This window comes from Hakea prostrata, chromosome 2 (genome assembly GCF_041222555.1).
Source record: "Hakea prostrata isolate BN-2017 chromosome 2, UWA_Hpros_2, whole genome shotgun sequence".
Lineage (NCBI taxonomy): Eukaryota > Viridiplantae > Streptophyta > Magnoliopsida > Proteales > Proteaceae > Hakea > Hakea prostrata.
Window position 1 is genome coordinate 54,569,844 of NC_142601.1, and position 27,105 is coordinate 54,596,948.

At 40.6% G+C, this 27,105-nt stretch overlaps 1 protein-coding gene across 1 annotated transcript; it reads right to left on the minus strand.

Annotated features, from left to right (window-relative positions):
* On the minus strand, positions 1-25,142 carry BIG (auxin transport protein (BIG)). The gene is made up of 14 exons (XM_089145113.1): positions 24,658-25,142; positions 24,460-24,563; positions 21,247-21,409; positions 14,742-20,818; positions 13,045-13,659; positions 12,777-12,957; positions 11,970-12,204; positions 7,317-11,885; positions 7,015-7,234; positions 6,300-6,704; positions 5,171-5,314; positions 3,686-4,711; positions 2,425-2,928; positions 1-1,244 (listed from the first exon to the last, which is right to left on the minus strand). The coding sequence occupies exons 1-14, from the start codon at positions 24,896-24,898 to the stop codon at positions 414-416; spliced, it is 15,315 nt and encodes a 5,104-aa protein (XP_089001239.1). The 5' UTR covers positions 24,899-25,142; the 3' UTR covers positions 1-413.
* Between the last annotated feature and the right edge of the window lie 1,963 nt (positions 25,143-27,105).

The following is a 27,105-nucleotide window of genomic DNA, read 5'->3' on the forward strand; positions in this document are numbered from 1 at the left end:
ATATCCACCATAGATTCCATTTATACATCTCACATACATTCACATACGTGAAGATCCACTTGCACAAAATTTGATGGCTTAATAATGTTCAAACCTGCAATCTACCCTATCATTGCCGTAAGAACATAAACTAGAGGTGCTAACAAGTGGCTAGATAGACACCAACAACAGCTATAGCTTTGGGAGAGAGCTTTTTTCATTTCGAGGAATTGTTATGTGCTGAACTAAACTAACAACGATTTCGAGGCTAGCTCAAGATCTCTAATAATACACGCACACGCCCTACAATTGGACTTAATAATACAATTAGCAACTCACTAGTCACAGGACAGCCGAAGAACCCACTAGCCGTAACCATGAAATCCTCCAACAGACGAGCAACACATAACAGGCTCCCTAGCACGTAAGACTATTTAGCTCTTCCCAGTGTTGATTGCAGCCTGCACAAAGTCTTCACAACGTGAAACCCCACCTGTGAGCACATCAGGTAACACACCCATGATATCAAATGCCTCTTGCAAATCGGTAGCAGTGTTCATTTCCTTGAGCCACGACAATAGCTCCTTGGAGAACCCCACCATCTCCTTCACATTAACTAATCTCTCTTTCATCAGAACCTCCCAACTTTCCAAGGCTCCAGTGCTATCATCTCCCCCCATTTCTGTAGATGCTCCTTCAGCGCTTCCAGGTGCCACATTCTTTGACTTGTTCAGTTTGAAGAACCGCTGCAACTGCTCAATCAGACCAGTGTATACAAGCATTGACTGAATGATCTGGAACAGGTCATTCTCCCCTCCAGTCCCCGTTGATATGCTTTCACTGCTGCTTCCGGCTTCTGATTTTACAACACTAGTAGGATCAGAAGAGAGACGAAGGGTGGACCGGCCATGTGTGTGCTGCATGTATGCATGATATATTCCACGCTGCAAGAAGGCTCGACGATGTCGCAGCCAGGACTCATAGGACTCAGCAAGGAGTGAGTTTACCATCATGAACTGGATAGTTTCTTCAGTTCCAACCGAGGGCCGCATCCCAGGAGAAGTGGAAGGCTTGGACTCTGTACTAGAAGAATTCAAGTATGTTGACACAGTCTTTGCCATTGTGCGACGGTTGGCAGAACTTCCTTGCTCCAGAAGATAATGTGCCATCTGAATCATGAATGGAAGAAATCGCGAGTTGCTTTCTCTTCCCCCTCCTTTGCAGTCTATATTGAATAAAGCACCAGTTGCAAATCGGGCAAGCATCTGTTAAACAGAGGAATGCAGTTGTAACATCAGGTATATAGTTCATCCCTAGGAAATTCAACAACCCTCAGGAAGGATTAAAAAATAATATTAATAATTAATAACAAATCATAGCAAAAACATATGCTAAAACATACTTCATGGAACATGACCAATTCCATTTAATTGGAAACCAAAACTTGGCACTACCTACCTCTAAAGCTGAATTCCGAGTTTCAATATGCAATTGATGCAAAGCAGGTAATCAAGATACAGCTAGTAGCATCAATCCAAAAAGGAGAAATGATACAACTAGTAACAAAAGTTAACAGGTGCAAGGCACCTGCTGTAAGCCATCCTATTCCAACTACTGATGCTCAGAATTGACAATCGATACCTGATCATACCACTGGCAGCTACTTGATTCTGATCTACACAACTGACTAGCTGCTTCAAGGACAACTCACGCCCCTAAGGTCAGTGATACTAAAGCTTAGACTAGGCAACAGTTGGCATGATCTAATCGTCCCATCCACCATACTGCACCCTCCTAGGAGTAACAAACACGTACAAGCCACCGCAGAAGGCTAAGATCGTGCAAGTGAGTCACTATGCAGTTTATGGTGTTTCAACACCACCTGCATGCAGATTCCAACTGCAACTGCATCACAGAGCCATCAAAAGCCAAGGTAGACTAAAGTAGAAGGCTAAGGATAGCCCACTAACAGCTATTGGTAAGTCCACATGAAACTTCCCACCTAGAATGCAGACTCAGCACAAACAAACGTAAAACAGAGACATCTGTTGGATCGCATTCTATGCCAACCCACCCCCCCACCCACCCCACTTTCTTTTTTTCCCACCACCACCAAAAAAAAAAAAAAAAGTTCCATCAAACTTTTTACCCCATTCACCCAGGTTCCATGTTTGTGCCTCTGCAAAGTCCAACCAGAGGATCTCCATATTCACATTTTGTAAAACAATTCAGGTTATAAGCTTTCAAATTCCCCAAATTCCAGAGACAAAAGCCAACAGGTTGCAATACCTCGAATTAACCATTGTGCCAAGGCTTACCCACTAATCCTAAAAATATCAAGACATAATACAGGCCCAAACTGTTTTAGAAATATGAAGTGAAAACAGGAATAGCATATGATTGCAAAGAAATAAGTAATAGTGGAGAAGTTATGTACTTCCATACCAGAACAATGTCATAGGTCAACAACCGAAGACGACTCCCATCTGTACGTCCAAGGGCATTAAGATTGTCCCAGTACTGGTCAACACAGCGGGAATATTGTGCCATTGGAACAGATGGGCCTCGCAAGGGAAATATGCAATTGCAAAGGGTCTCATTGTTTCTAAGGGCGGCCCCTTCCCACTCCTTTTTTGGATTCTTCAGGGCTGCATCAGCTCTCTTGGCTTCCTGATGGCACTGGAAGTGTATGATGTTGAAATGGCTGACGGTTGTGTAAACACACTCTCCACGGGTGCTCCCTTGAGTCCCAACACCAAGGTTAACTCGCTTACTGTAGGAATAAACACCCAATATGTCATTGGGTCTCAACTTGTATCCCTCCCGGCAAACCATGCAAGCGAGCCCATCTTCCTCTTCCTCCACATCTTCCAAACCCTCTATGACTGGCCGAGCAACAATAATGCTAACGCCACCATCTGAAGCAAGTTCTTGTCGCATGCCAAGCCCCTGTTACATGTGCAGAGAATACAGAAGGTTCAATTTCAGCAAAATGGCCAGTAATGTTCAACTCAGCAAAACAAAGTTATTCTAATTTTCTTCTTTGGTACCATACAAAATCAGCCCAATCTTTTTTTACAACACAACAAACATAGAGCCAGTACACACTTTAGAGTACAGAACACAAGACTGAAGCACTAGTTCCAAAAGAAAGCTGATCAAAATTCTATTGCATTTGAAATCCAACCAAGGCACAAGTCTACATTACATAACTCAGAATCATGTCCTGGTTAGAGAAACAATTACAGTCCATCCCTGAAACTCATACCCCCTCTCCCGCCTCATTTTCAAGTATGTCGATCATTCCACATTTCAGTTGAGTTGTTGCCTATGAGAAGAATGTAGATCAAGGTATTTCCAGATCTAGAAGTTTAAAGAAGCTGAATAAGAAGGATGACATCAAAGAAGGCAGACATATTCTAGTTATTTCATTTGTTTCCTCCAGAAGTATGGCTCAGAGAGTAGAACACAGAAATATGTAAGTAACAGAAGAATGCAGCAGATCCATGACTATTTAACTCCTTTTATATCTAGAATGTTTATACTTTTCCACTCTAAAATAATGTCATAGATCCATGTTGTTTCATATTTGGATAGTTTGTTCGGTATAAGATATCTACAACTAGGAATAAACTGAAATTATGTATTTTATTAGCTTTTGAGGGGAAAATCATGTATGTAAAAATAGACCAGAAACTAAACGTACCTGCAACAATTCTTCTCTTTTCCTAAGAGCCCGACGCCGCATCTCATCACGGGTAGCATGTCGCAAACTTCGCACTTTCTCCCCTAGGAATCCATCACCTTTATTTTCCTTGTCAGCTAGTGTATCTAATAAATTCTCAGCTCTTGCACCAATCTCACTTTCTCCAGATACACCCTCCAAAGCATGAAGCAGTGGTAAGATCCCACCCTCATCTATGCATTTTTGAGTGCCTAAATGGCCCCTTGAAAGTCCCCTCAGCATGGATAATATAAGTGGGACTGACGGTAGTTTTAGACCAACAGCCCATTCTGCACTGGACTTGAAGCCAGCCTGGCCAGTAACTGCGAACGTCTCCTTCAAATGTCTAACCGCAACACCGGTGATATCCTTATCCAAAATAATATCTTTAAGTCTCTCCCCACAGGAACTTGTTTTTAGTGACTCAGACACCCTAACAAAGTTCTCCAACGCAAACCTCTGTTTGGCTGCTTGCTGAGCTGTACCCTCATCTTTCGGGTCGTCCTCATTCTGTTTTTGCAGCTGGTCAAATTCACCCCAATCTTGTAGATAAGGATTAAAATGCTGAATGAGTGCTTCCATTGCTGCTGGTTCCCCATAAGTCAGATAAGGCAAGATCCTTGCAACCATCTCAGTGTTCCTCTGCTGCTTGTTGGACTTTTTCAGACCTGAAGGGTGGCATAACCTTTCCAAGAACATGAGAACTATCTTTTTGGCCTGTTCACCAGTGCCACTTTCATCACTGGAAACCGTGAGCACACTCTCGGTTATGCTAATATCACTCTCATTAGCTTCCATTGTAAGACTCTCAACAATTAAAAGAATTCCCTCGGCTGGCTCCATGGCATCCACTGAGAAGGCACGCCTTGCTGTTTCGAGAAGCAGACCAAGAGCTCCTAGGCGTAACAAGGCCCGTCGGTTTTCTCTTATCTTGCAGCAGTACATGAGAAGATTGAGAACGGAAACCAACTCCTCTTGGTTGGATTTTAGGTCATCATCCCGCAAACGCTGTCAAATTAGACATAAATATCAGTTACATATGCATAGTCAGTAAACTAAGCTTCTTTGAGCAGCCAAATAGAATTCCATATAAGAGTTAAAAGGAAAATTTGCTGGATACAGAAAATGGCAATCACAACAATATAAAGTAGTAAATTCATTACTCGCACCTTCAAGAGCTTTGGCAAATTCAGATTGTTACAAGTACAACAACAACAACAACAACAACAAGCCTTTTATAAGATAATAAAAGCCACCATAAAATAGATGCTTAGGAACACCCACATTGACAATGCACACATATCCACTAAGCATATTAATTGGAGAAGAGACTAGACAATTTTGGAGACTGAAGTTCTTAAATTTAAAGCATCTGAGCACCCAAAAGAAACCTGAGGGATCAGTGATACACATTAATGAATAAGACAAGTATGTGATCATTCTGATGCAACTATATGAGTCACAGACCTCAATCATGCTCAAGATAATTTCCAGCCCTCCATAATCCTGAACAGCACCTGCTATTGCAAACTCAACCTCAGGATCCTGTGATTCTTCTCTGTCCTCTTCCAGTTCTTTAATCATTGGCTCAGTAGCTTCACCATCTAATCCCTGTCAATAATAACATAAGGGTAAACATGAAAATGTTGTTTAACTTCTCAGATCAAGTTTTAGCTAAGAGACAGGGGCGGCAAGGTTTTCCCCCCCCCCCCCCCAAAAAAAAAATATATATATATATAATCATAATACATATACATGCTAGATTCTACCTAATATCAATCATCTCAAATAGGTTCAATGGATGCCAACTTCTAGGGAGGTCTCCTAATTTGCAAAGACACCCCATGCACAACAATACGAGTTGGACAAAATCTCACAACAATACGAGTTGGACAAAATGTTATTCCATATATTTTACTTAGTACTACCCCCATATGCCCTATATGCACCATAAGATTTGTTGCTTCTCAAAACTTAACTAACATGTATCACTTCACTATGAAACTGATGTACCAAACACAATACGCAGATCTGCTTCTTAAAGCACATACTTGGACCCCAAACCCCCCCCCCCGCCAAAAAAAAAAAAAAAAAGTTTTTAGTGTAAATTCAATTACATAAGAAAGCTTTTATTTGAAACCCCAGCAAACAGTGAAGCAAAAGGGAACCCAACCACATCAATTATTCTAGTCAGAAATAAACATTCTGAAAATCATTTCTTACTGCTCAGTCCTAACATAGGAAGCTTTTATTTGAAACCCCAGCAAACAGTGAGGCAAAAGGGAACCCAACCACATCAATTATTCTAGTCAGAAATAAACATTCTGAAAATCATTTCTTACTGCTCAGTCCTAACATAGATTCGTGGAAGGCATGCATATCCACAATAATACAAGTAAGGCTAAACTGAAAGATCCCCCCAATCAGTTAGTTAACCCCCTATCTATTCCTTCGGTCAGCATTTTTTTTTTTGGGGGCGGGGGGGTTTCGGGGGGTGGGGTGCGGTGTGGTTAGGGTCCCCCCTTCACTAAAATAATTGGTTCACAAACCTTAGGTTTTCCAGCTTTAATATAATATGGCTGGAATGCAGATTTACCTGAAGTCGGTAAGTCACAGCCATTGGAGGAAAATCTCGTCCAGATGTGTATGTACTAGATGATAGCAAAGCTGCATTAGACAAGGTACTTGATGACTGGCTGTGGGATTTCTTCCAGACCTGCTCATAAACTTGACCTATGCTCAAGTCAAGAGAGATTATATTGCCTGCTACCAGTAACTCCATGCCATAGTCATCCTCAAGAAGACCTAAGAGATCTAACTGATGGCAAATCTTGTTTTTAACATCACGCATCAATGGACCGATTTCAGCACTGGAGTAAGGGTTCTTAGTCATCGATCCCCTAATAAACTCCTCTTGTGTATGCGCCTTGTTCAGAACCAAGTGGTACACAGGTGCAGGCTTTGAAGGACAGATCATGTTACATAGTTGCTCCAAAATGAACTGCACAAATGATGGTAAAGCTTAGGGAAGAAAACTTACAAAGTCTAAACTTCAGAAATATGCAGCTGTTAGTAAAAAGTTTCAAATCCTAGACAGTCACTTAGAGGGTAATAACACTAGCATACCTCTTGGCCTCTACCAACTAATAAACCTAATGATGAAAATAATCTTAACAAATTTGGATAACATCATCTGATATGCCAACTCTTTGAAACAAAGAAGACAAAAATACAAAGAAATGCACAAAAACTCCAGTCAGTGGCAAATAAATGAAGAATGCCAACAGCAAATCTAATTGAGCAGTCCATACCAGAGTTCGTCCTTTTCGTTCCTCCCCATGGATTTGCAAACGAGATATGCAGGCCCGTATGAACTGCCTTTTGTTTTCACTGTTCTCAAGAAGAAGACTGTCCAGAAGATCTTTTAGAAGTCGATTGCAATCACTAATTAACTTTGTCTTCTGAACTATCAGACCCCTAATGACAAGTAGGGCCTCAAGAACTTCAGACAGCAACTCGTCTCGCATGAATCTGGCATCAAAATTAGTTAGTGAATAAAAGAGAGAGGAAAAGAATTACACAACATTTTCAAACAGTAAAGAAGCAGTTCTACCGTGATCGGATTTTGGGAACCTCAAGAAATTTGCTGAGGAGTTCAATCAGCTTATGAAGAATAAATCCCTGGGATATGTCTATATGGAGACTCCTCTCCTGTGATTCAACATTGCCTACTTCTTGGGTTATTAATTTACATATGGATGTTAGACATCCTGTAGCAGTCAAGAACAGTCGTGCATCTTCAGACTCTATCATCTTGAAGAGTAATTCAAAATACTCTGCAGCACTTTCACCCACAGAAAGAGTTGCTGATAACAATGACATGAGCAAATTTAACAGTCGAAACCGTCTTGATGAACTCTGTCCACAAAGCACCCCAATAAGAGTGCACATCTCTGACCTTATGGACTGTGAACATGCACTCAGGACCAACTCAGAGACCCATGAACCTAGTTCAAATGTTGAAATGTCACTCTTAGCCGTCCTCCTACAAGTATTCCGTTTCCATCTTAGTGCATACTTGAGAGCCAGGTAATCAGCCCTTTGGGGTCGAGATCTGTGCACTGCTCCTTTGACTGCCTGGGATACTTTGTACTGCCTCCTTACAAAGTCAAGATATGAAGCTCCCTTTTCCCATTCAGAATAGCTCAACAGTTGTATATCCTGAGACTTGTGGGATCCATCCCAAAGTTTCTCTGAAGAATCTGTTACGGGCTTATTCCCACTGACCAGGCCAGCTACTGAAGGAGACAAATTTACATTATTAGTATCCTTCACCTGAGGAACAGAGGCAGACTTTCCCACTCCCTGCTCTTTGTCTTCTGTGTCAGGTTTTGGGGGAGTACATGACTGAGATATTATCCTTAGACATGGGAGAATAACATGCTCAGATATAGCAGGATGTTTAGCACCCATCTTAATGGATGAAAATAATAATTGGAAAGCTACACGTAACCTTGATTCCCAGAACTCATCAGCCACGGAACAAGTTTCCGCAAGCAATAACAACTCTTCACGGGTGGCCAGGGCAATGTCCATGGAGCGATGATGTTCAAGGCAATACATGACTTTCTTCTGTATTAACCCATTCAACTCAGTCACCGCATTCGTGTCACCCTCAGAGAAAGCACAAAGTACTGCCCTAGCCTGAACACGAGCTGTTCGGGGGCCCTGGTGAATATTATTTTCAAACAACTCAGACAGGATTCCAGCTGAAACAAGCTGTTTCTTACAATTTGGATACTTAGCTAAGACCTGTAGGAGCTCCAAACACTGCGTAACAAAAGTAGTCGCACAGCCATAGCAATTATTTGGCGACCTTGGAACTGAAAATCTTGATGCAGCCACTGACCCATCCGAACGCTTCTGATGTAAGTAACTCATTAGGACCCGACGAAGCCCTTGAAGCGTCTGGACACTTTTGCTGACAGAGTCAAAAGCTGCCTTGCACTTCTCACCATATAGGACACCAAGAAGAGCAATCTTACGGTTTATTTTACAGGAAGGTCCAGGCAAAGAGACCATCATTTGTTGGACAGAGTCTTTCTGCTGTGAGTCAATTTCATTTTCACCAATGCTAGATACAAGCTTAAGCAAGGGTTTCTTGAAACCCAATAGTTGCTGATACCTCCTGTGAGCATTTTCAGATTCAGATTCTATGGCAGCCAATCCTTTCTTCATATCTTCATCATTCTCCATGTTATCAAAAGAGAAACTTGGCTTTGCCAGAAAATTAAATTCAAAACGACCATATTTGCTGTATCCACATTCATTGCAAAGAAAAGAATCTAGATTCTCATAATTTATATTACGGCATTGTCTGCATTGGTATGCATTCTCATGACAATTGCCACAAATCCCATGCTTATCAGTAACAGAGCGACTGCAACGGGGGCACTGCAAGGACTCGAGGGATGAAGCCTGAAGATTCTCATAGAAGGAATCAAGCTCAATCATGAAGTTACACGCAGTGATGGGAATAGGAAACTCCACTTTTAGCTCTGTTTGATTAAAAGCAAGGTGGCAACTCTTTGCACGCTTCCACAAGGACCAATTGTTTTTCAACTCTGACAAGTCAGCCACTGGTCTATTATTGTAGTACAGATTCAATACTTTGACTGATTTTGACTTTCGGGGATCATGCACATTCATGGTCACACTCTGGATGGTATAGCTTCCAGTACACTTGACAATTATACGGTTGTCAGTGAACTTTGTTTCAGATTTCAGACTTTCTAGCTTCATCCTACTGTATGGCACTTCAGGACAGCTACAAGCTACACAAGGCTCACTTTCCAGATAGTATCCATCAAATTCAACCAGCCCACTTAAAGTGTTATATATGCGAGAATTTGGATGATTCGCCAAAAGCTCATTCTGCACATGAAGTGTTTCGAAGATGCACCTGACTATATCAGGTGCCAGACATCTGTTGAAAATTTCTGCATCCTGTTGCTTTGAATTGCCATCAGGTACCTTCCCAAGCAGCCAGGTGACAAGTTCAGTGTACTCAACAATATTCTGACCATACATGGGAAGGGATTTAATTTTTTGCAAAAGAGCGATTAACATGGTCTCCTTGAATGACTGCTTTCCATGATGCCAGATGCCATAGAGAACACACTTGGCTTCAACACGAACAGTAGTTGAATTCCATTCCAGTAAAAAGCAATCGATGAATTGCCTCAAGACACTGCCGTCCTTGTCAATGAAGATTTGCACAGCTTGCTCCATATCCAGATAAGACTTGTCTAAACCAGACTCGGATCCATCATCACTTTTCTTCTTCTTCTTTGAATCTACCGGTGGTGTACCTAGTTTATTAGCACTTGATCCCGCATCTCCTTCAGATTTTTGCATGAAGGTGCCCATTTCTTTCCCTGTATAGAATGCCAAGTTGAAAAGCTTAAGAGTCTGGATTACAGACTCTTCACCAAAGTAAAATATTCCATTCATGAGAAAGGGTAGAACATCCCCATGCCTTGAGCAGTATTTTTGCCAATTCCGAGGCCTAGCAGCAGCTACTTCTGAAATAGAAGACACGCATTTCACTAACTTCACACTTCTCTCATATGGGACAGGATTTTGAAATCCACCAGATTTATTAACAAGTTTGTAGAGCTTCTTAACTTCATTAGAGAACTGCCAAGAGTCTCGGACATTGTAATAATGAGTCTTGCTCCCACAAAGATGTAGAAAAAGCCTTCTTGCATACCTCCGTACAAATGTAGTGTGTGAGTTGTTGATGTAACTGCAAAGAACATCTTGATATCCATCAAGCTTCAGGTCTTTGCCAGGAGACGATTTAGAAGCTCTATCCTTTTCCCCACCTTTGTCTTGTTTCTCTGGCCTAACTAGGCTGTACAGTAGCCGGAAGGTGTTTTCCAGCAATAGCCTGTGGTAGTCCATGAAAATATCTGTGCGATGAGCTTTTGCATATGAATCAGAAAAAAATGGAGAGAAGTTTCCAGCAGGCAGCTCTCTCCGAACTGTTAATAGAGCTCCACATCCTGAACCCGGATTTAAGCCTTGGCCAGTTTCCAAACTAACACTGGGGGATTTGAAGACATGCACCAGCTGCTGCAAAATATCCATCAAGTAATTAACAAAAGCCTGCTGCCTCAGAGCACTGCAGGCCCGAAGCAACTGGGAAGCAAACTCATTTTTCTCTTGACTATCTGTGGAAGATGGGGTACCAGTTGAAGTGGAAGACGGAATTTGCACCATACTTTTATCTTGTGGATCTTCATTGCCACTTGCTTTTGGCAAAGAACTGTCATTAGCAGGCTGATTCCAGTTCCGCAACATCAAGGTGAAGAACATGAAGATAAGGATTACAACTTCACCAAAGGAAGAACGGGTTTTGGTAACGAAAGGTTTGTTGAGATTAATCTCATCCAAAAGCCATTTGATGAACTTCTCCAGATCCAAGTTTTCAGGGTTTGAGCTATCCATGAAAGGTCCACCTACTGCAGAAGACAGGCCATAGAACAGCTGCATAACAGGAATGGCCCGAATTCCTGAGGTTGTCTCCATCCATCCTCTTAGCTGTTCAACGAGCTCATGAAGAAGCAGAGAATTGACAGCTCGTTTCGAAGCAGAAATTGAAACTATTCTTTGATCAACTGCAGAACCAGGGAACTCCCCAGTTTCATTGGATTCCAACAAATGAATTGATGGGGAACTCTGCACATTAATGTCAGCAGTGACTGGCAACAAGTTTGTATCACTTAGATCATCCATGGCAAAATGAATTTCATTTCCATCTCCACCCAATGAATCCACTTCAATGGGAATCGCAGACATTGGGTGGTCCCTAGAATGAGGTGGAGGAAGCCTGTCTGCATCCAGTACTTCATAACAAGCTTCACATAGATCAAAATCTGGGCATACTGTACAATGCCAACGACGTCGTAATATTGGAACAGTAGAGCAACCATCACAACAGTACTGAACAGAGGAAGTAGTAGAATCTTCTTCAATCATGACCTGGCTATGTCCACCCGTAGTATTGCTAATCTCAGAATTCGCAGGAGCAGATACAGAGTTCTCAGCCACATCATCCGACACTAACATAGTCTGCTTCGGAAATGGAACTTGCAACAATCTTGACGATATAGCCAAGCTGCAACACCAAAGGAATGAATCATTGCCTACAAATTTTAAACTCTAAATATGTAGAAGAGAATATCATGCTGAAAAAGACAACCTGCTGGATGTCTGAACAGCCTCATATGGGGAAAATATCAGTTTCTTGAGTAGCACAACAGCTGGTGCAACAGAGCGTCCAGCTGTGTCATTTCCATGTAAAGCCAGGCATTCGGCATAATTATAAATGAGCTCCACAGTGGGAATAACAATGTTGTTTATAGTTTGTGTGTCCGGCTGCTCTATATCCAAAATTCCCCAAAGAACCTGCATTAATCCATCGACTACTCCGGAACCTATATCAGATTGGAGGAAAATGTTATACAACAGGTGGAAGAAATAATAATGGGCAGGGAGATAAACAGCTCACCAACACAAACCATCTTCTTCTTTTTTTTTGGGTGTTCAGGGGGATAAAGACTATTAGTATACCCTCAAGAAAAAAATTCAAGACTACTAGGCTAAACGTAGAAGCAAAAGAAAATAACAAGAACTTACCTCATTTGAAGTAAGATAACCTAGACGATAACCAGACAAGTAATTTACAGTTGCTTGATATTTATTATGTTCAAAAAGTTTATTATTTGCAAGTTTTATCTTTTTGACAGACTTTGGAAAGACAAACTAATCTTTCACTTGTACTACAATATTATTAGTGCTCAACTTCCATTAGATACAAAGAGATTAGGAAATAACAGGATGCACAAAATGTTAAAGAGGGCAACTCTCTCTCTCTCCAAAGAAACATATGAACTGAGATCCACAGCAAATTCCATTTAAATGTAGCTAGAAAATGTGATTGTCATGGAACCACAATAATTCAGAAAGAAGGGGCAGTCAACGGTACGAGATAAGGAATGAAAAGTACCATTGGTCTCCAGGAATGTGGCCAAGTTTGAACGACGGTGCAATGCAATCTTTGAGACTGCACGCACTTGGGCAGTGTACTCCTCAATTACCCAACTAGCCGTGGCACCACCAACTCCCAGCCTTGAAGCAAGGACAAGGGAGGACTTAAATACACCAGAAAGGCGCATCGTATCCTTAACCTAAGCAAGAAAATAATACCCAGTGATTTAAGTGCAAAATAGTAAAAAGATCCAAGTATTGAAACAATTAAGTGATAAGATGATTACATGATAGTAGATGTCTCTTTTGGGGAACAGAGCCTGAAGAACACAGCAAGCAGAAGACTGCAATAACAGCTCCCTATCACTTTCAAATATGGTCTCCAGTAACTTGCTGCATTTAAGTTTGCTCATCTCCTGTTTTACTTCCTCAATTCCTAAACATCCTTTTGATCGGCACAATGAATAAAATCTAGATAAAAACTTCAATCCATCCGCAACAACCTGCTCCTGAATTGAAGCAGAATGTATAGACAGACGCTTCTTCCCAGGTTCTACTACACCTGAACTTGAACCTACATGTGCTTCCATATCCAACACCGCATCCATTTTCTCTTTCCAACCAAATTCATCCTTAGATCGGCCGTATACTTCCAAGGAATCAATTCTTGGTAGAGCAGAACCGTTGAAGGTTGGGCCCACAGAGATTGTGAATTCTTCATCAGAGAGGAGTGATTCAGCAACAGTAAAGGGAATATCGTACCATGATCGCATGCCTTCATCCAATTTGATGACTCTCTGGAAAATGGTAATATCTGAAGGAATATGAGTTGCTGAAGTATTGCCCACATGAATGCGGAAACCCACCATGACCATATCAGGATTCGGATTGGACACAGTTATCTGAGACCACCCCAAAAAAAAAAATAGTAGTTAAAATTAAATAAAAGCAATCAGCTTCCAAAGTTAACACAGTCGTGACAAATTCATGGTAACATCTGTCATGGGCAAAGAGAAAATGCCAATACCACAAAAAAATAATTCTCATACTCACATGATAAGATAAGACAAAGATCAGTTCACTTTTATTTAAAGAGTGATGGTTATGTCTATCATAGACTCAAGGAACAAATGGCAATGTCACACAAAGAATTTTCAAATCTATACAATCAGACAGGGTAACAATGCCACAAGGAGAATAATTTTCAAATCTATATAATCAAATAAGGTAAGAACTACTTATGATGTTTAGGAAGCAACCTCAAATTATATTATAGGCCTCCAAAAGTTCAAGGCATTTCCATGACCAATTTTAGGCAGCCACACAGGTAAAGGCAAAAAGGGGTTTACATTGAGTCTGCAATAAGGCATTGAACAGAACAAACTGGTGTTGAAGCAAGCACAAGCTCATTAAAGCTAATTAAGAAGAACATAAACTAGTACACAGGTATCAGCAATTCATCGCAAATGAAAAAATAAAACAACAATGCCATCTTTCATCAGATTCAAATGAACAGTGACTTTTTATCCCCACTACACAGAAATGAGCAAGATCCAGATACAACAAAGGGGGGGGGGGAATAAAAGAAATTGAGCACACTTTGTATGACCAATTAGGAAGAAAGTAAAAAAACTGTATCACAAACAGCATGAAATGGATGCAAGAAAGGAACTGCACAAAGAAGAGAGAACATTTAATAATTACGAAGAGGATATCCAACATTGAGCCCACAAACATACATAATCCCATAAAGAGAACAAAAGCATTCTTAAAGGTTGATGGCGGAAGTGTCTATCATAATGATATAGAAAACCCACAATATGTATTGTACGTCTTATGCATGAAACATAAAGTGCAGAAAGAATTGGTGTGCCTTTTTTCTTCTGAAGGGAAGGGGGAGGGGTTCGGGTATGGAAGGTGGACAGGAGAGAAAAAAGTGGGGGAAGGAGGGGTTGGGTGGGCCTGTTTTTACAAAGAATGATACCTTAAATCCTGCAGGGCTGGGGCTCTCTAGAAACCCATCTTCTGATGCCAAGCTTTGCTTAGTGCCTTCAGAATCACTGTTTTTTATGGCATCACCACTAAGTTTCACATCTGCTGTGATGCAAACTGTTTTCTCAAAAAAATCAAGAGGAAATTCTGGATTTACACTAGGACATGCTTTGCTACTAAGGATGCCAGATCCCAATTTTTTTGCTTGATCAGAAGTCACAGTTGCTCCACTATCTGCACCTGCTGGAATGTATGAGTAGATATGAAGGCTTCCATCATCATGCAAAAGGATGCAGTGAGTTTTGTTTTTGGATAAAGGCTTGTAAGCCGTTATCCCAACCAAAGGCAATGTGACGCCTACTGTCTGCCTCATGTTCTGTGCAAGTAACTCTTGAGAACCCATTGATATGCAGAGTGCAGCATTTGATTTCACACTTGAGAAGCAAACAAACAACCCACTACCAGCCAGCAACTCTTTCAAATGGTGTAGTCCTGCTGGTCTCGGCTTACCATCTTGTTCACCATCAAACACAGCAGATACCTCAGTCAGAGATGTCGCATTAGCATCCAACCGGCCAATCAAGGTTGTTCCATCTTGATATGATATAAAAAGTAATCTATATGTAGTGGAAAAATACAAAGAAAGCCCCTTCAACTGCATGTACTTATCCTCAACCTGGATTACTTCTTTCAATGGTTTAGCCCCAACATCACCTTCAATCTGCAACTCCAGCCTGAATAAGCATCCACGTTCAGACAGAACAAGAAGAAATACTCTTTTTTGAGGAGCAACGATCAATGTTGCATCCACAATAGAATCATCAGACAACATGAAGTAGTGCAAAGGGCTGATATTATCCTGGGATAGATCATATATCTTGACAAACATATTGGTGACTACCATCAGTTGGACCTGAGATCCTGGAACCCAATCAATTCGTCGTATATAGGTACCTTGCAATGCAAGCTCTATGGGTAGACGGTCAGTCACCTCACCACGATGATTCACAGTGAGAATCTGGCATTCCTCATAGCCTGCCACGGCAAGATAATTCTCTATAACAGGGTTAAACATAAGATGCACCACTTCAAAGCGAAGGACATTCTTAGACAAAGTCTTAATGTTAGTCTTATCTGCAGTCACTGGTCCAGCAGCCTGCCCTATAAGTTGATCAACATCAAATATAGAAACTTTATCACCCTCCCCAGTGGCAAGTCTACCTCGGGTACTGACACTAAGCAAAGACTTAACAAGAGAGCCACTGGCTAGATGTGACTTGAGTTCTCTTGCATTTGAATAATCTACCTTTATCTTCATGTCCAGTGACCCACTTTTGTATGCCTTCTTCAATTGCAGAAGATTAGCACTATAAGAAAGAATTTTATCATCACCCAGAAATACTTTCTTATCTTTTGAGAGGTTCGAATCTCGTCCACTAATTATGGTTGGCAACAGTTTATTACAAAGTTCAAGGACCCGACCCTCCACGTTAAGCTCTTCAAGTAAAGCAGGGATCCCTTCTTGAACCTCTGCTGGGATAGATAACTTGAAAGAGTTGTCCATGTCTACATATAAATCGTTGTCCAAATCTGAATCACTATCAGGAAGTTGATCTCCATCATCTGAGAAGGGCAAGAAAGACTGAAAATTACCAGACCCACGAGGTGGTGTAGTACTGCTTCCATTGTATTTGCGGGGCTTCAAGCATTGGCAACTGCTTCCTCGGACCCCACCAGCTCCACAATCACAAAAAAAGCGACTTGAACGGGAATAGACAACACGATGTCCACGATGACAAACCTTGGCACAAACAGAGCAACAGCCCTTTGAAACTGTTAGATCACAAGTATAGCAAAAATACCAGTGCTGCTCCATGAAATTGCTACCACTAGATGTAAATGTGCAGACTTTAGAGGCTAGAGCCCTTTCACTGTTACTATCCTCTTCATCGTCTTTGTCTATGCTAGCCAGATCCCCATCAGATGTACCATCATCCTCGTCTTCATCTACAGAAGTTGCATCACAATCAAGGGATGCAGACCCCCTTTCTTGATTTGCAGAAAGAATTAGAGTCTCTGAGTTTTTTCTTGGACCTACAGGCCTTGAGACCACAGATCCTACCCCAAGACTATTGCTAGATGAATGCTTTCCAGAGAACTTATCCAACATGTTCTTTGTAGCCCCACATTCACCCAAAACAGAGCCAAGAAAGCCAAAGAGAAACTTCAGCCCTTGCACATGACTTTCATCAACAGCCAATTTCTCCATCAATATCACTGTCTTGTTTAGAAGCTGCCTCATTGAAGGCTCCCCATTGGAAAGTTGAACAATAAAGTAGAAGTAAGATTTGGCAGTGTGAATATCATAAGACATAAAAGCAACATCAAGCAACATCAGCATGGCTTCAATAAGATGATTGTGGAGTTCTTCTCTTGATTGTATGTCCAAGGACCGAGATGTGAGATGTGTAATAAAATTCATGGTTGATTCTCTCAGTGATGTTGTGATGCCAGCTGAAGGTTCATTGGTGCATCCTAAGAGCCTCTTTTCCAACCAATTGGATAAGCTTGGCAAATCCACTCTGAGGAACTTCTTTTGCACTTCATGTTTTAGACCAGGACAGAGGTCTCCAGCAAAGAGATCAACAAAGAAGTTAAGAACCCTTACATTGGCTGTTTGAGAGTGGTAGTTGTCCAAAGCATCAATGAGAACCAGTAGATTACCACGTTGCCCACCATAAAGCTCCTTGGCTTCCTCAGAGACATCCCCATCTGCACCCAGGTAAAATTTGAAGATAACTGCTTTGGAAGGATCCTTCCTGAGACCCTCTATGGTATCAACAGTCCTGGTAATTATCCATTCATGGGTGTCACCATCAATTTCTCTGGAATTGATGTCCATCATTATCCCTTCCATATGCTTTAATAGGAACAGGTAACTGTAGTCCAACCACTCTGGACACACACTCAAGCTACGAAGAATGGCTTCACATTTTCCATGAAGGCAATGAAAGATCTTGTCAGATTTGACAGCCATCACAGAATCATGAAGCTGTTGAACCACCTCGGCATCAAGTGAAATATTCACTCCTGATCCTTTGATTCTGACCAAACCATCTAAAATGCATACAATTTCCTTTATAACTAGAATACACGAGAGAAGAATTTCACTTGGAACTTGAGGATGAGAAGGAAAACCATGTAGTAAACATCCCAATAAGATTTTCATCATATTTCCTGATCCTCTTTTCATAATGACACCATCCAACTTAGACAAGAGAGTGTACACGGACTCCAGCTGGCAATGATTCAACCCACTCTTCTCAAGAAGCTCATCTTGTGCGCATTTGTCAAATCCTGTATTTTTAAGGAGTAGCAGGGGTGAAAATCTATGGACTTGGGTCCTGCTACGGTCAAAGGTTGAAAGAAAAGCTTCTTGGAGAACCTTTGAGTATCTCTTCAACAAAGATGACAGTACCTTGAATAGCCATGAAATCTGATTATCCTGAAATAAAGTACCCACCAAGCTTTCAGCAAGAGTGAAAAAATCAGCATCCTTGGGTGCTTGCTCTGTCACAAGACTTTCTACTCCAGGGATAGCATTCTTTACAGAATAACACCAGATACCAGCTTCAAGCAAGGAGAGAACAAGAGACAACAAGGCTCCACTTCTCAGGAAATCCCATCCAATTTCAACAATGTCATGTGTAGTAGACACGGCATCATATTGTTCAAGCACACTAACTACATCTCCTACAAACCTTTCGTTGTTTCCAATGGCAGCAGGATCACTTAAAAGCAAATGACTAAGGCAAAAGAAGTGTTCCATGTTCAGAGTATCAGTTATCTGCAACTTCTCCCTGACAGGAAGCACTTGTCCAGAGACCATGGCAGAAGTATCCCAACAAAGTAAGAATGTGTATCTTTCAACTATGAGGTCCTCAACAGTTTCAGCTTTCTTACCCCTCCAAAAACCCATTATCCATGAAAAGGAATCATATACATCTTGCAAACTCGAGCATAAATGTTCACAACCTAGATTATCTCTGCAGACTGAGGTAGGAAAGGTAACAACATCAATCAGCTCGTGAAGCAAGCTGCTGATGGCAGGGTCTTCCCTAAGAACTCCACCCATTACATTCTCAACCACTATGGATGCCCAAGACATAAGATGATCATTTAAATTAGTAGAAAGAGGTGGTTCAGTAAATGAGGCAACTCTTAACTTTGATTTCATGTCCAGAAGTAACCAGGGTGGGCAACTAGTCGGGTAGGCCAGGAGATGACGCACCACCAAAATCAGCCTTGAAACTAGCATAGCCCAACATGATAATTGCATGCTGTTAAACCCAGCCTTAGGAGGATCAATTGCTCGTAGTTTAGAAAATAAGAAATTCACCAGAGGTGCCTTTTCAGCTTCGGGGGTCAAGTGGAATGCCATAAAGAGGATCTCAATGTGAAAAATGCAAGGAAGCATTCCAAGAAGTTCCTTAAGGCTGGAACAATTTGACTCAATATTCTTCGCTTTCGCAACTATAAAATCTACATATCCATTGTAAATTTTGGTTGTCAACTGACCACCAGCCAAACCAACACCAAAAATAAGAGTCTGAGCCAAGAGTGCAAGAGTATGATCATTGTATACAAAGATACCATTCTGCACAGTCAGGATTTGATCAACAAGGTGTTCTTCTAGAGAAGTAGACAAAGCATGGCGAACCAGAAGTCCATGCAACAGCTCAAAGCAGATTTCATTAATAAGCGCCGACTTTCCTTGTGAAGGAAATGCCACACCACTGTCAGAAGCCTTTTCCTCTATCAAACAGGCTTGGCAGTTGAGTATTGTCAGTAATGAAACTATATGGCTCTTGTTGAGTTTTCTGCAAGCATCCTCATAAACAGAACTACTCCACTCTGGAGAAAATATGAACATTTTGAGGAAGTTTAACAGTTCTGTTGCAGCTTGAATTGGCAAGTAGCAATAGCTGGAAAAATAATTAACTGCCACAGAAGGTTGATCATGTCCATCAGTAGATCCAACAGTACGTCCAGCTTCGGAGAAAAGGTCCCCAAAAAGGGCTTCATCTTCATGGCAAACAGTACAATCGGGTTCCGAGCTGCCACCTGTTCTAGAGCAACTGGAGAATGATCTATCTAGTTTCACCCTTAGCTTTACTCCTTCTGAATGGAGGAAGAAAGCAAGATGCATTAAATCATCTAACCACTGACATGAAGAAGGAAATACTATCTGCAATAGCTCCTCACATCTGTACTTTCCGAGCAAGGAGATCTTCTCTGAACGAACAATCAAGGATACATCATTTACCTCAGAGCTAGTGCTCCAATCCAACCGCCCATTGTCAAACTTCTCCTTCAAGTCAAAAGACAGCGATGCATACCTTTTTACCTCCCCAATGAGATTTAAAAACTGAACAACACTCCGAGGAGAATAAATAAATGGAGGTCTTGGGGTAGTGACAGATTTGTTGTATCTCCATACACTGGAATCCAAAATTGCCAGCATAGAAGCAACAATGCATGTCCGGATATTTTGAAAGACGTTCCCATCACAGAAAATAACTTGAGTAAAATGAAGGAACTCTTCCAAAAGGGACATTATGAGGATCTCAAAAGTATCTTCAGCAGAAGAATGGTAATTCACAAAATCAATATTTGGCCTGAAAAGCTTAGGCAGTGCATCAGCATAGGAAGCAACTGCTTGCAGAACGCCTTCATCATACTCGATGTATGGGACATTCTTTGTAACATTCCCAAGCAACTTCAAGATTCTTAAACTCATGGACAGTTTTGGCCGAAAATTTGCACTCTCTGTCTGTTCATCATATGAGTTTGGTGGCTCAAGCAGACCTTTAGAAAGCACAATGAGGCGTGGTATGCATCTCACATGAACAACTGCCCAATGCTGAGATAGGAAGATCATGTTATTCAAATCCTGGTGGACAGCAAGTTCAGTAGACCGTGGGGCCTGAACATCAGGTTGCAGAAATTCAGAAGCTAAAGTCATCAGAACCCGATCCATTGGCCTTTCTTCCCTTGAACAATTGAATCCTTCTCAGCAGAGCCACAAAAATATCACATCAGTCAGCATCTCTCTACAAATAAGAGCAGGAGGACCATAGACACACACGCACACACACATAAATATGCATATATAAGAAGTTCACTAGTTCCCCTTTGAGTTTCATCAAGGGGGGAAAAAATCCCCCTTGGAACATTTAAGTGTCAAAAATAATTTTTCACTTTCAGTAACTAATGCATCACTTTCAACATTAGCGCATTTAATTCCCAAACTTTCAATGATGGTTTATTAGAACTTGGGATCAAAGTCATAACTGTAGGCAAAGCTTGGAATACGAATCATAGAAAGTGAGTAGTTGCAACAGTGATTACCATTCCTTTTAAATGTGTGATTTATAGAGTGACCTATTATTTTGGATCAGCAAAAATGAAGAACTCAAAATGTAGGCTTAAGATACCTTCTAGAGTACATCTAGTGTGGTAGTCCAACTCCATGCTACCAGAATTTACATCCACAGGCAATGATTCTACAAGTGAGCTTGCAGAACAAGGGTCTGATGTATCAGACTCCCTGTTCATTCCATCAACCAGCGCCAACTCAAATACTTCTACTACATTATTCTGCAAGTAGAATGAAAAATCAGCACAGGAATAAAGCCAAGATGACTGCATAGACATAGCTTATACGAAGTTCTAATCTTGATAGATAGCATGCTTACAGAATAAAAATCTAATCAGTTCACCAAAGAAAAAAATTCCACGTCAGAATATGTACCTTTAAGATTAAGTACTGAACTCATTCCAGACAACAACCCCCCCCCCCCCCAAAAAAAAACAACAAAAAAAGGGGATAAACTTCTACAAGAAGTACCAATGTGAAAAAACAACAAAAATAATATGTGGTGTCAAAACTCTTTGTTCGGGTGACCAAACCAGGGTTTAGAAGAATGGCATACTGGTACACTAGGCTCCTGCCACTGCAGGGCCAGATTCAGGACAATAATGCACAAAGCCTTAACCCGTTCTCGGAAGAGCTTGTTTTTCCACCTTCCAACTTAAGTAATCGAAGGAATAATAGAACCAGAGTTGGGCAGTAAATCCAACTCTAATGAGAAAAGACTTAAAAAGATCAGCAAAATGGTTGTGACTAAGAATCACAAATTGATCAAGCCAAAAATCAACCACCAGACAGGCTCACTGCTAAGTATTTAGAGATCAATGGCACACCCCACTGCGACTTACCCGAGCTTAACAGATCATCCTAGGTCCTGGTTATTGGATCCTAGTTGGTCACCAACCAATGTAGGACTACACACAGATAATCCCCCTACCGACCCAGATAGGATTGGATCAGCCAACCAAACCTGTTGATCCATCTAACTGAGTTAGGCAACCAGGATCAGGATCTCTAGCCGACTCATCAGTCTCTGGTAATGTGTTACTGTAGAGTCAGGACCAGGATCATCCAATCCTTGAAGTTACTGCTGTTTGAACTGTTCCCATTCTTGTGGTGCTATGTTAGGAGTTCTTAGCAGTTGGGAATATCTGCAACTGCAAAAAGCAGAAGAAAGGTATACCGTATACCCAGTGCACAAGACTCTCTCTCAGGGGAGGGTCATAATGAATATAATGTAATCAACATTACCCCTGCTTTTACAGCAAGGCTCTTTCCAGACTCAAACCCGTGAACATGGTTGGAGAACTCGCAAGATCTCCATTTAGCAGGAAAACACGATGTGCCGCCTGCCAAAACTTCTTTCTATTGACTCCATTTGTTTTGCCTGAGAGATCGCGTGCGCATGCAGGGGGGTGGATAGTGCTGGGCTTGAACAGCCACTGCCATTAGGGTTGAGCAATGAACTGTACCTAGTGGGTCCAAAGTCCACCAGTGAGAGACGCAGGGCCAAAGTGTCACTGGAAGTAATGGTCGTCATGGAAGAAATCAAAATTCTAAATGATCACCACTGGAACAGAGATTATCAGACTACATTATATTCTCCATGCCAGTAGTCAAGATGTCAGCCAAAGGGAAACAAGAGCAAATAATGAAGGAAACTTCTCCTTTCTTTTTCAGTGGGTGGGGAAGGGAAGGAAATTCTTCGAGAATGGCAATGATTTAAAAGACCGAAGTCAGTAATTTGTGGTATATCTGACCTGGAGGATGGATACCTTCATCACATTTCTCATGTCCTTGAAAGATTTTGGATGTTTTTCTTGCGTTCAGCATCCAACCAAGATATAGAGATTACTCATGCATAAACTGGTAGTCAAGAAACCTTCCTCCTTTTTTTTTGTGGGGGGGGGAACCATTACATATATTCAGCAGTGCAACTCAAATAAACCCATCTCAAAGGAAGTTGATTCATGTAGTGTAGTTTTCCAGTGAGATCATGATCATATGATTTCGAAGTGTTCTAAGAATGGTTACCATAGCATCTAGGCAAGCAAAGGCATCTGAGGTGGGGCAAAAATCAAGGCAGCACCAAAGTGACTGGAAGCCTAGGCAACACTTTGCAACTATAGTTCTAGGTGAGAAAATCTTGAAATTCCTATATGCATTGGGAAATTATGCTAAATTCACAGAGAAGGTGTTACTATGTCAGCGGACCCATGTGTCTAAAAGGCAACATAGTATATACAGAGTTCAGTTCAGTTTTTAGTTGAAGTTCCTTTTTTTATTTATGAAACTCTCATGGATAAATTTTAATTTGGGATATACTACTTCATTCCAACAAGGTCACAGAACTAGAAAAACTCTTAACTTTGGTTTCAACCTTGAAAGTCACTATGTCACGCAACGAACTGATTCAAGGTTCCTATTTGACGAAGCATTATAACCACTTAAAGAGTGAGAGAGACATCTCAAGGCTAAGCTGTTGAATATTTATTTTATCTCTAGACAAAGTTTCTTTTTCCTCTTCTTTTTTTTCTTTTCTTCTTTTTTTTTTTTTTTTTGGGGGGGGGGGGGGGGGGGGGGGGGGTTGTGTTGTTGTTGTTGGGGGGTTAATGTTTGATTTAAAGTTGAGCTGTTGCTTGACTATTTGATTTTATGGCAGATGCACTGGAGTTCTGGAGTCAGTTATTGGCTAGGATAAACCTAGCTAAGCCTTGGCTTTCCTACCCTTCAATTCTTTCCCTTTCCCTGCATTTTCTACTGGTTAGTATTTGCATTTGCTACTCATGGGAAATTCCATGCTTCCTACGTCTCTCTTTTTCACTCCAACCTATATAACTGGAAGGATGACAGAACCATGGTTTTTTCAAAATATTTTCCCAAAAACAATGAATTAGAACAGTCCTAATCCAATACCAAATTAAAAAAATCATTGTCCTTATTTCGTCTGAGTCAGATACCATTACTAACCATACGGAGGGTAACCCATAGAACCTAAGCAGTAGCAAGGCAGCTAACAAGTTGAAAAATAATAATAATAATAAAAAGCACAGATCTTTATAAGAAAAATATCACTGCAGTTCGGATATACTGTAGAAATTAATATCCGGAAAAAAAGAAGCGAAATCCTCTCAGCATGTGCAGCTTCACAGCAGTTCAGTTTTTAAAGAAGAACCGAAAATCAGCGATACATTTATGAAGTTCAAATACAGTCAAATGCAAAGTCACATAACAGATTAAATTTAAACACAGTAGACTCACATAGAAAGCAACGAACCTGAAGGGATAAATCATCACTGTTAATTGTTTTCTCCAGATAACAAGTACAGAACTCCAAAGACACCTCGACGATAGCCACAATTATCGGTTCTGCATTATCAACTGCTCGAGAAAGAGAACAATTACGCATAAGAAGGTTAAAAAAAATAAAAAAATAAAAAATAAAAAGAAGAAGAGGAGGATAGAAAGACAGTACGTGAAAGAGATCGAATCACAGTAAAAATTGACTTCGCAATCGAAACCACTGCTTTAATCTGCGAGGGATTCCAACTTTCCAGGCCTACTCTTCCATCTCCGATCTCCTGAGTTCCTTGTTTGAGGATCAAATAGAACTTCTCCAAGCCAGCTTTAATTGAATCAAAAGGAAGTCTCTGAGAGAAATCCTTCGATGACTTGTCTTCGAAGAGGAACTCCACTAGCTTGGCGATTTCAGCCATGATGGCCAAACAGTGAGGAGAATTATCGATTGGCAATCAGTGCATTCGAAATGTATTTAACGATCGGAGGATTCAAAATGAATAAAAAAAAAACCTCGACGATGAAAAGCTGTTAAGGTTTACAGAGTTTCTGGAAGTTTAAAGAAAGGTTTATGAGGAGGATGAGGAGAGTATTTAGGAGCGGTACAGGGGAAGGTAACGAAGACGAGTGAGATCGGTTCTTGCTCTATACGTGCGAGTTCGACATTCTTCTTTCCCTTTCCCTTTTTTTATGCCTCTTTTTCTTTTTATTTTCAACTTTATTTATGCATTATTACTTTTTAGGAAAAAGTATGTTAAGTTAACAAACACACTCGGTAAAATTACATCAAAACCCGGACTTTCTTTTTTTTTTTTTTAATTTAATTTAATTTCTTCATCCACCGACTTAAGTCATTAAGCATCGAGACTGAGACGACTCAGACAAGAGTCACAATTAAATCCAAAGGTGAGAATTAAAAAAAAGTAAGGTTTGATCTATGTCATTTTTAGTCTAAAGAAATGGATACTTTGCATCTGCCTCCCTTGAGGTATCCAATAAGGTTAATTAATAACAAATTATGATTTTTATGACCAAAATATCCTTGTATCTATTATACCGTAAGATTTGCATCATATCTTCGCAATTAAATCCAAAGGTGAAAATTAAAAAAAAGTATTTGCATCTTATAAATTTATGAATTATTAAGATGGAGGAGTATTAGGATGGTTAGGAACTCACCTCTCAGTGGAGAGGTCATGGGTTCAACTCCTACCGGCGGCATATGTAATATCCATATCCCTATATATAAAAAGCACCTTTGTACCAAAAAAAAATTTATGAATTATTAAATCTTTGAATATAAAAATATTTTACATTTTAACGATTTAAAGTTTCTTAAATTTTCTTCCCAATCCTTACATCTTCTTCATTTTCTTTGATCTTTGTTTCTCTTTGTTGCCATGGCCTACAAGATCTTTAAACCCTAAATGGGAGAAAAAAAAAAAAAACTCTATGAAAACCAATACACCCTAGGTCTAATCGGATTTGCACATCGGCTCACCTCTTCCTTAATGAACCTCGTGAAGAATCGTTCCGCCTGAACTGCGAGACATTTAGGCGTAGAGTAAGCATTGATCCTTGCCGGCAAATTAACCATACCTGCAACTATTTCTTCTACTTTGAATCCCATTGGTATCAAGATTCACAAATAGATGAAAGTGTTTTATAAACAAAGTAAAGAAGGAAACAACCTAACATCATTAACTTTCAATCTGGGCATTCCCATTTTCCTTTTTTGGTATTTCTCTACAGAAAGATAACGCATTCCAAGGAGACGAGTGGGTTCTCCAGAGACTCATTCGTGGGCCAATTGCAATTCCCTTCATCCACCTTCAATTCCCCTGATTTCCTTACATTTTCCGGACTCAAAGCAGGAATCCGACCGGGTGATCTCACAACCTTCGACGATGGACTTGGCCCTAAACACTGACGCGTTGCCGGAGACCTCAACCTCCTCCCCAAACCCTCCGTCGGATCCGGTAAGCGTCGTCTGTTAGTAGAAGCACTGTCGGAACCACGCATGTCCCTAGTGTTCTGATAATGATGATAATGAAGCTAGGATGTTTTCATGGCGGTGTTGTCATTTCTCCTGCTAAGAGATTGGGTGAAGCTGAAACATCTAGGGTTTAAAGATCTGTAGGCTATGGCAGCAGAGAGAAACAGAGGTCAAAGAAGATGGAGAAGATGTAAGAATTGGGAAGAAAATTTAAGAAACTTTAAATCGTTAAAATGTAAAATTTAAAATATTTTTATATTCAAAGATTTAATAATTCACAAATTTATAAGATGCAAATACTTTTTTTTATTCTCACCGTTGGATTTAATTGTGAAGATATGATGCAAATCTTACGGTATAATAGATACAAGGGTATTTTTGTCATAAAAATCACAATTTGTTCTTAATTGACCTTATTGGATACTTCAGGGAGGCAGATGCAAAGTATCCATTTTTTTGGACTAAAAATGACATAGATCAAACCTCAGGGGTCCAGATGAAAATTACCCCTTTTACTTTTCTTGTCGTCGAAAATTTTGTATACTTTTCTATAATTTTACATGGAAAGAATAGAATATATGACTTTTTAGCACGGTGCACTTTATTGACACGGCGATATATTGCCAACTT

What these genes read in the sequence shown, in the direction of transcription:
- BIG (XM_089145113.1), bottom strand. Translation starts at nt 24,898, where the DNA reads ATGGCTGAAATCGCCAAGCTAGTGGAGTTCCTCTTCGAAGACAAGTCA. An exon ending in AAAGAGACATCTACTATCAT is followed by an intron (nt 12,958 to 13,044) that starts GTAATCATCTTA and finishes TTTCTTGCTTAG; the next exon opens with GTTAAGGATACGATGCGCCT. An exon ending in TTATCTTGAGCATGATTGAG is followed by an intron (nt 4,712 to 5,170) that starts GTCTGTGACTCA and finishes CTAATTTGACAG; the next exon opens with CGTTTGCGGGATGATGACCT.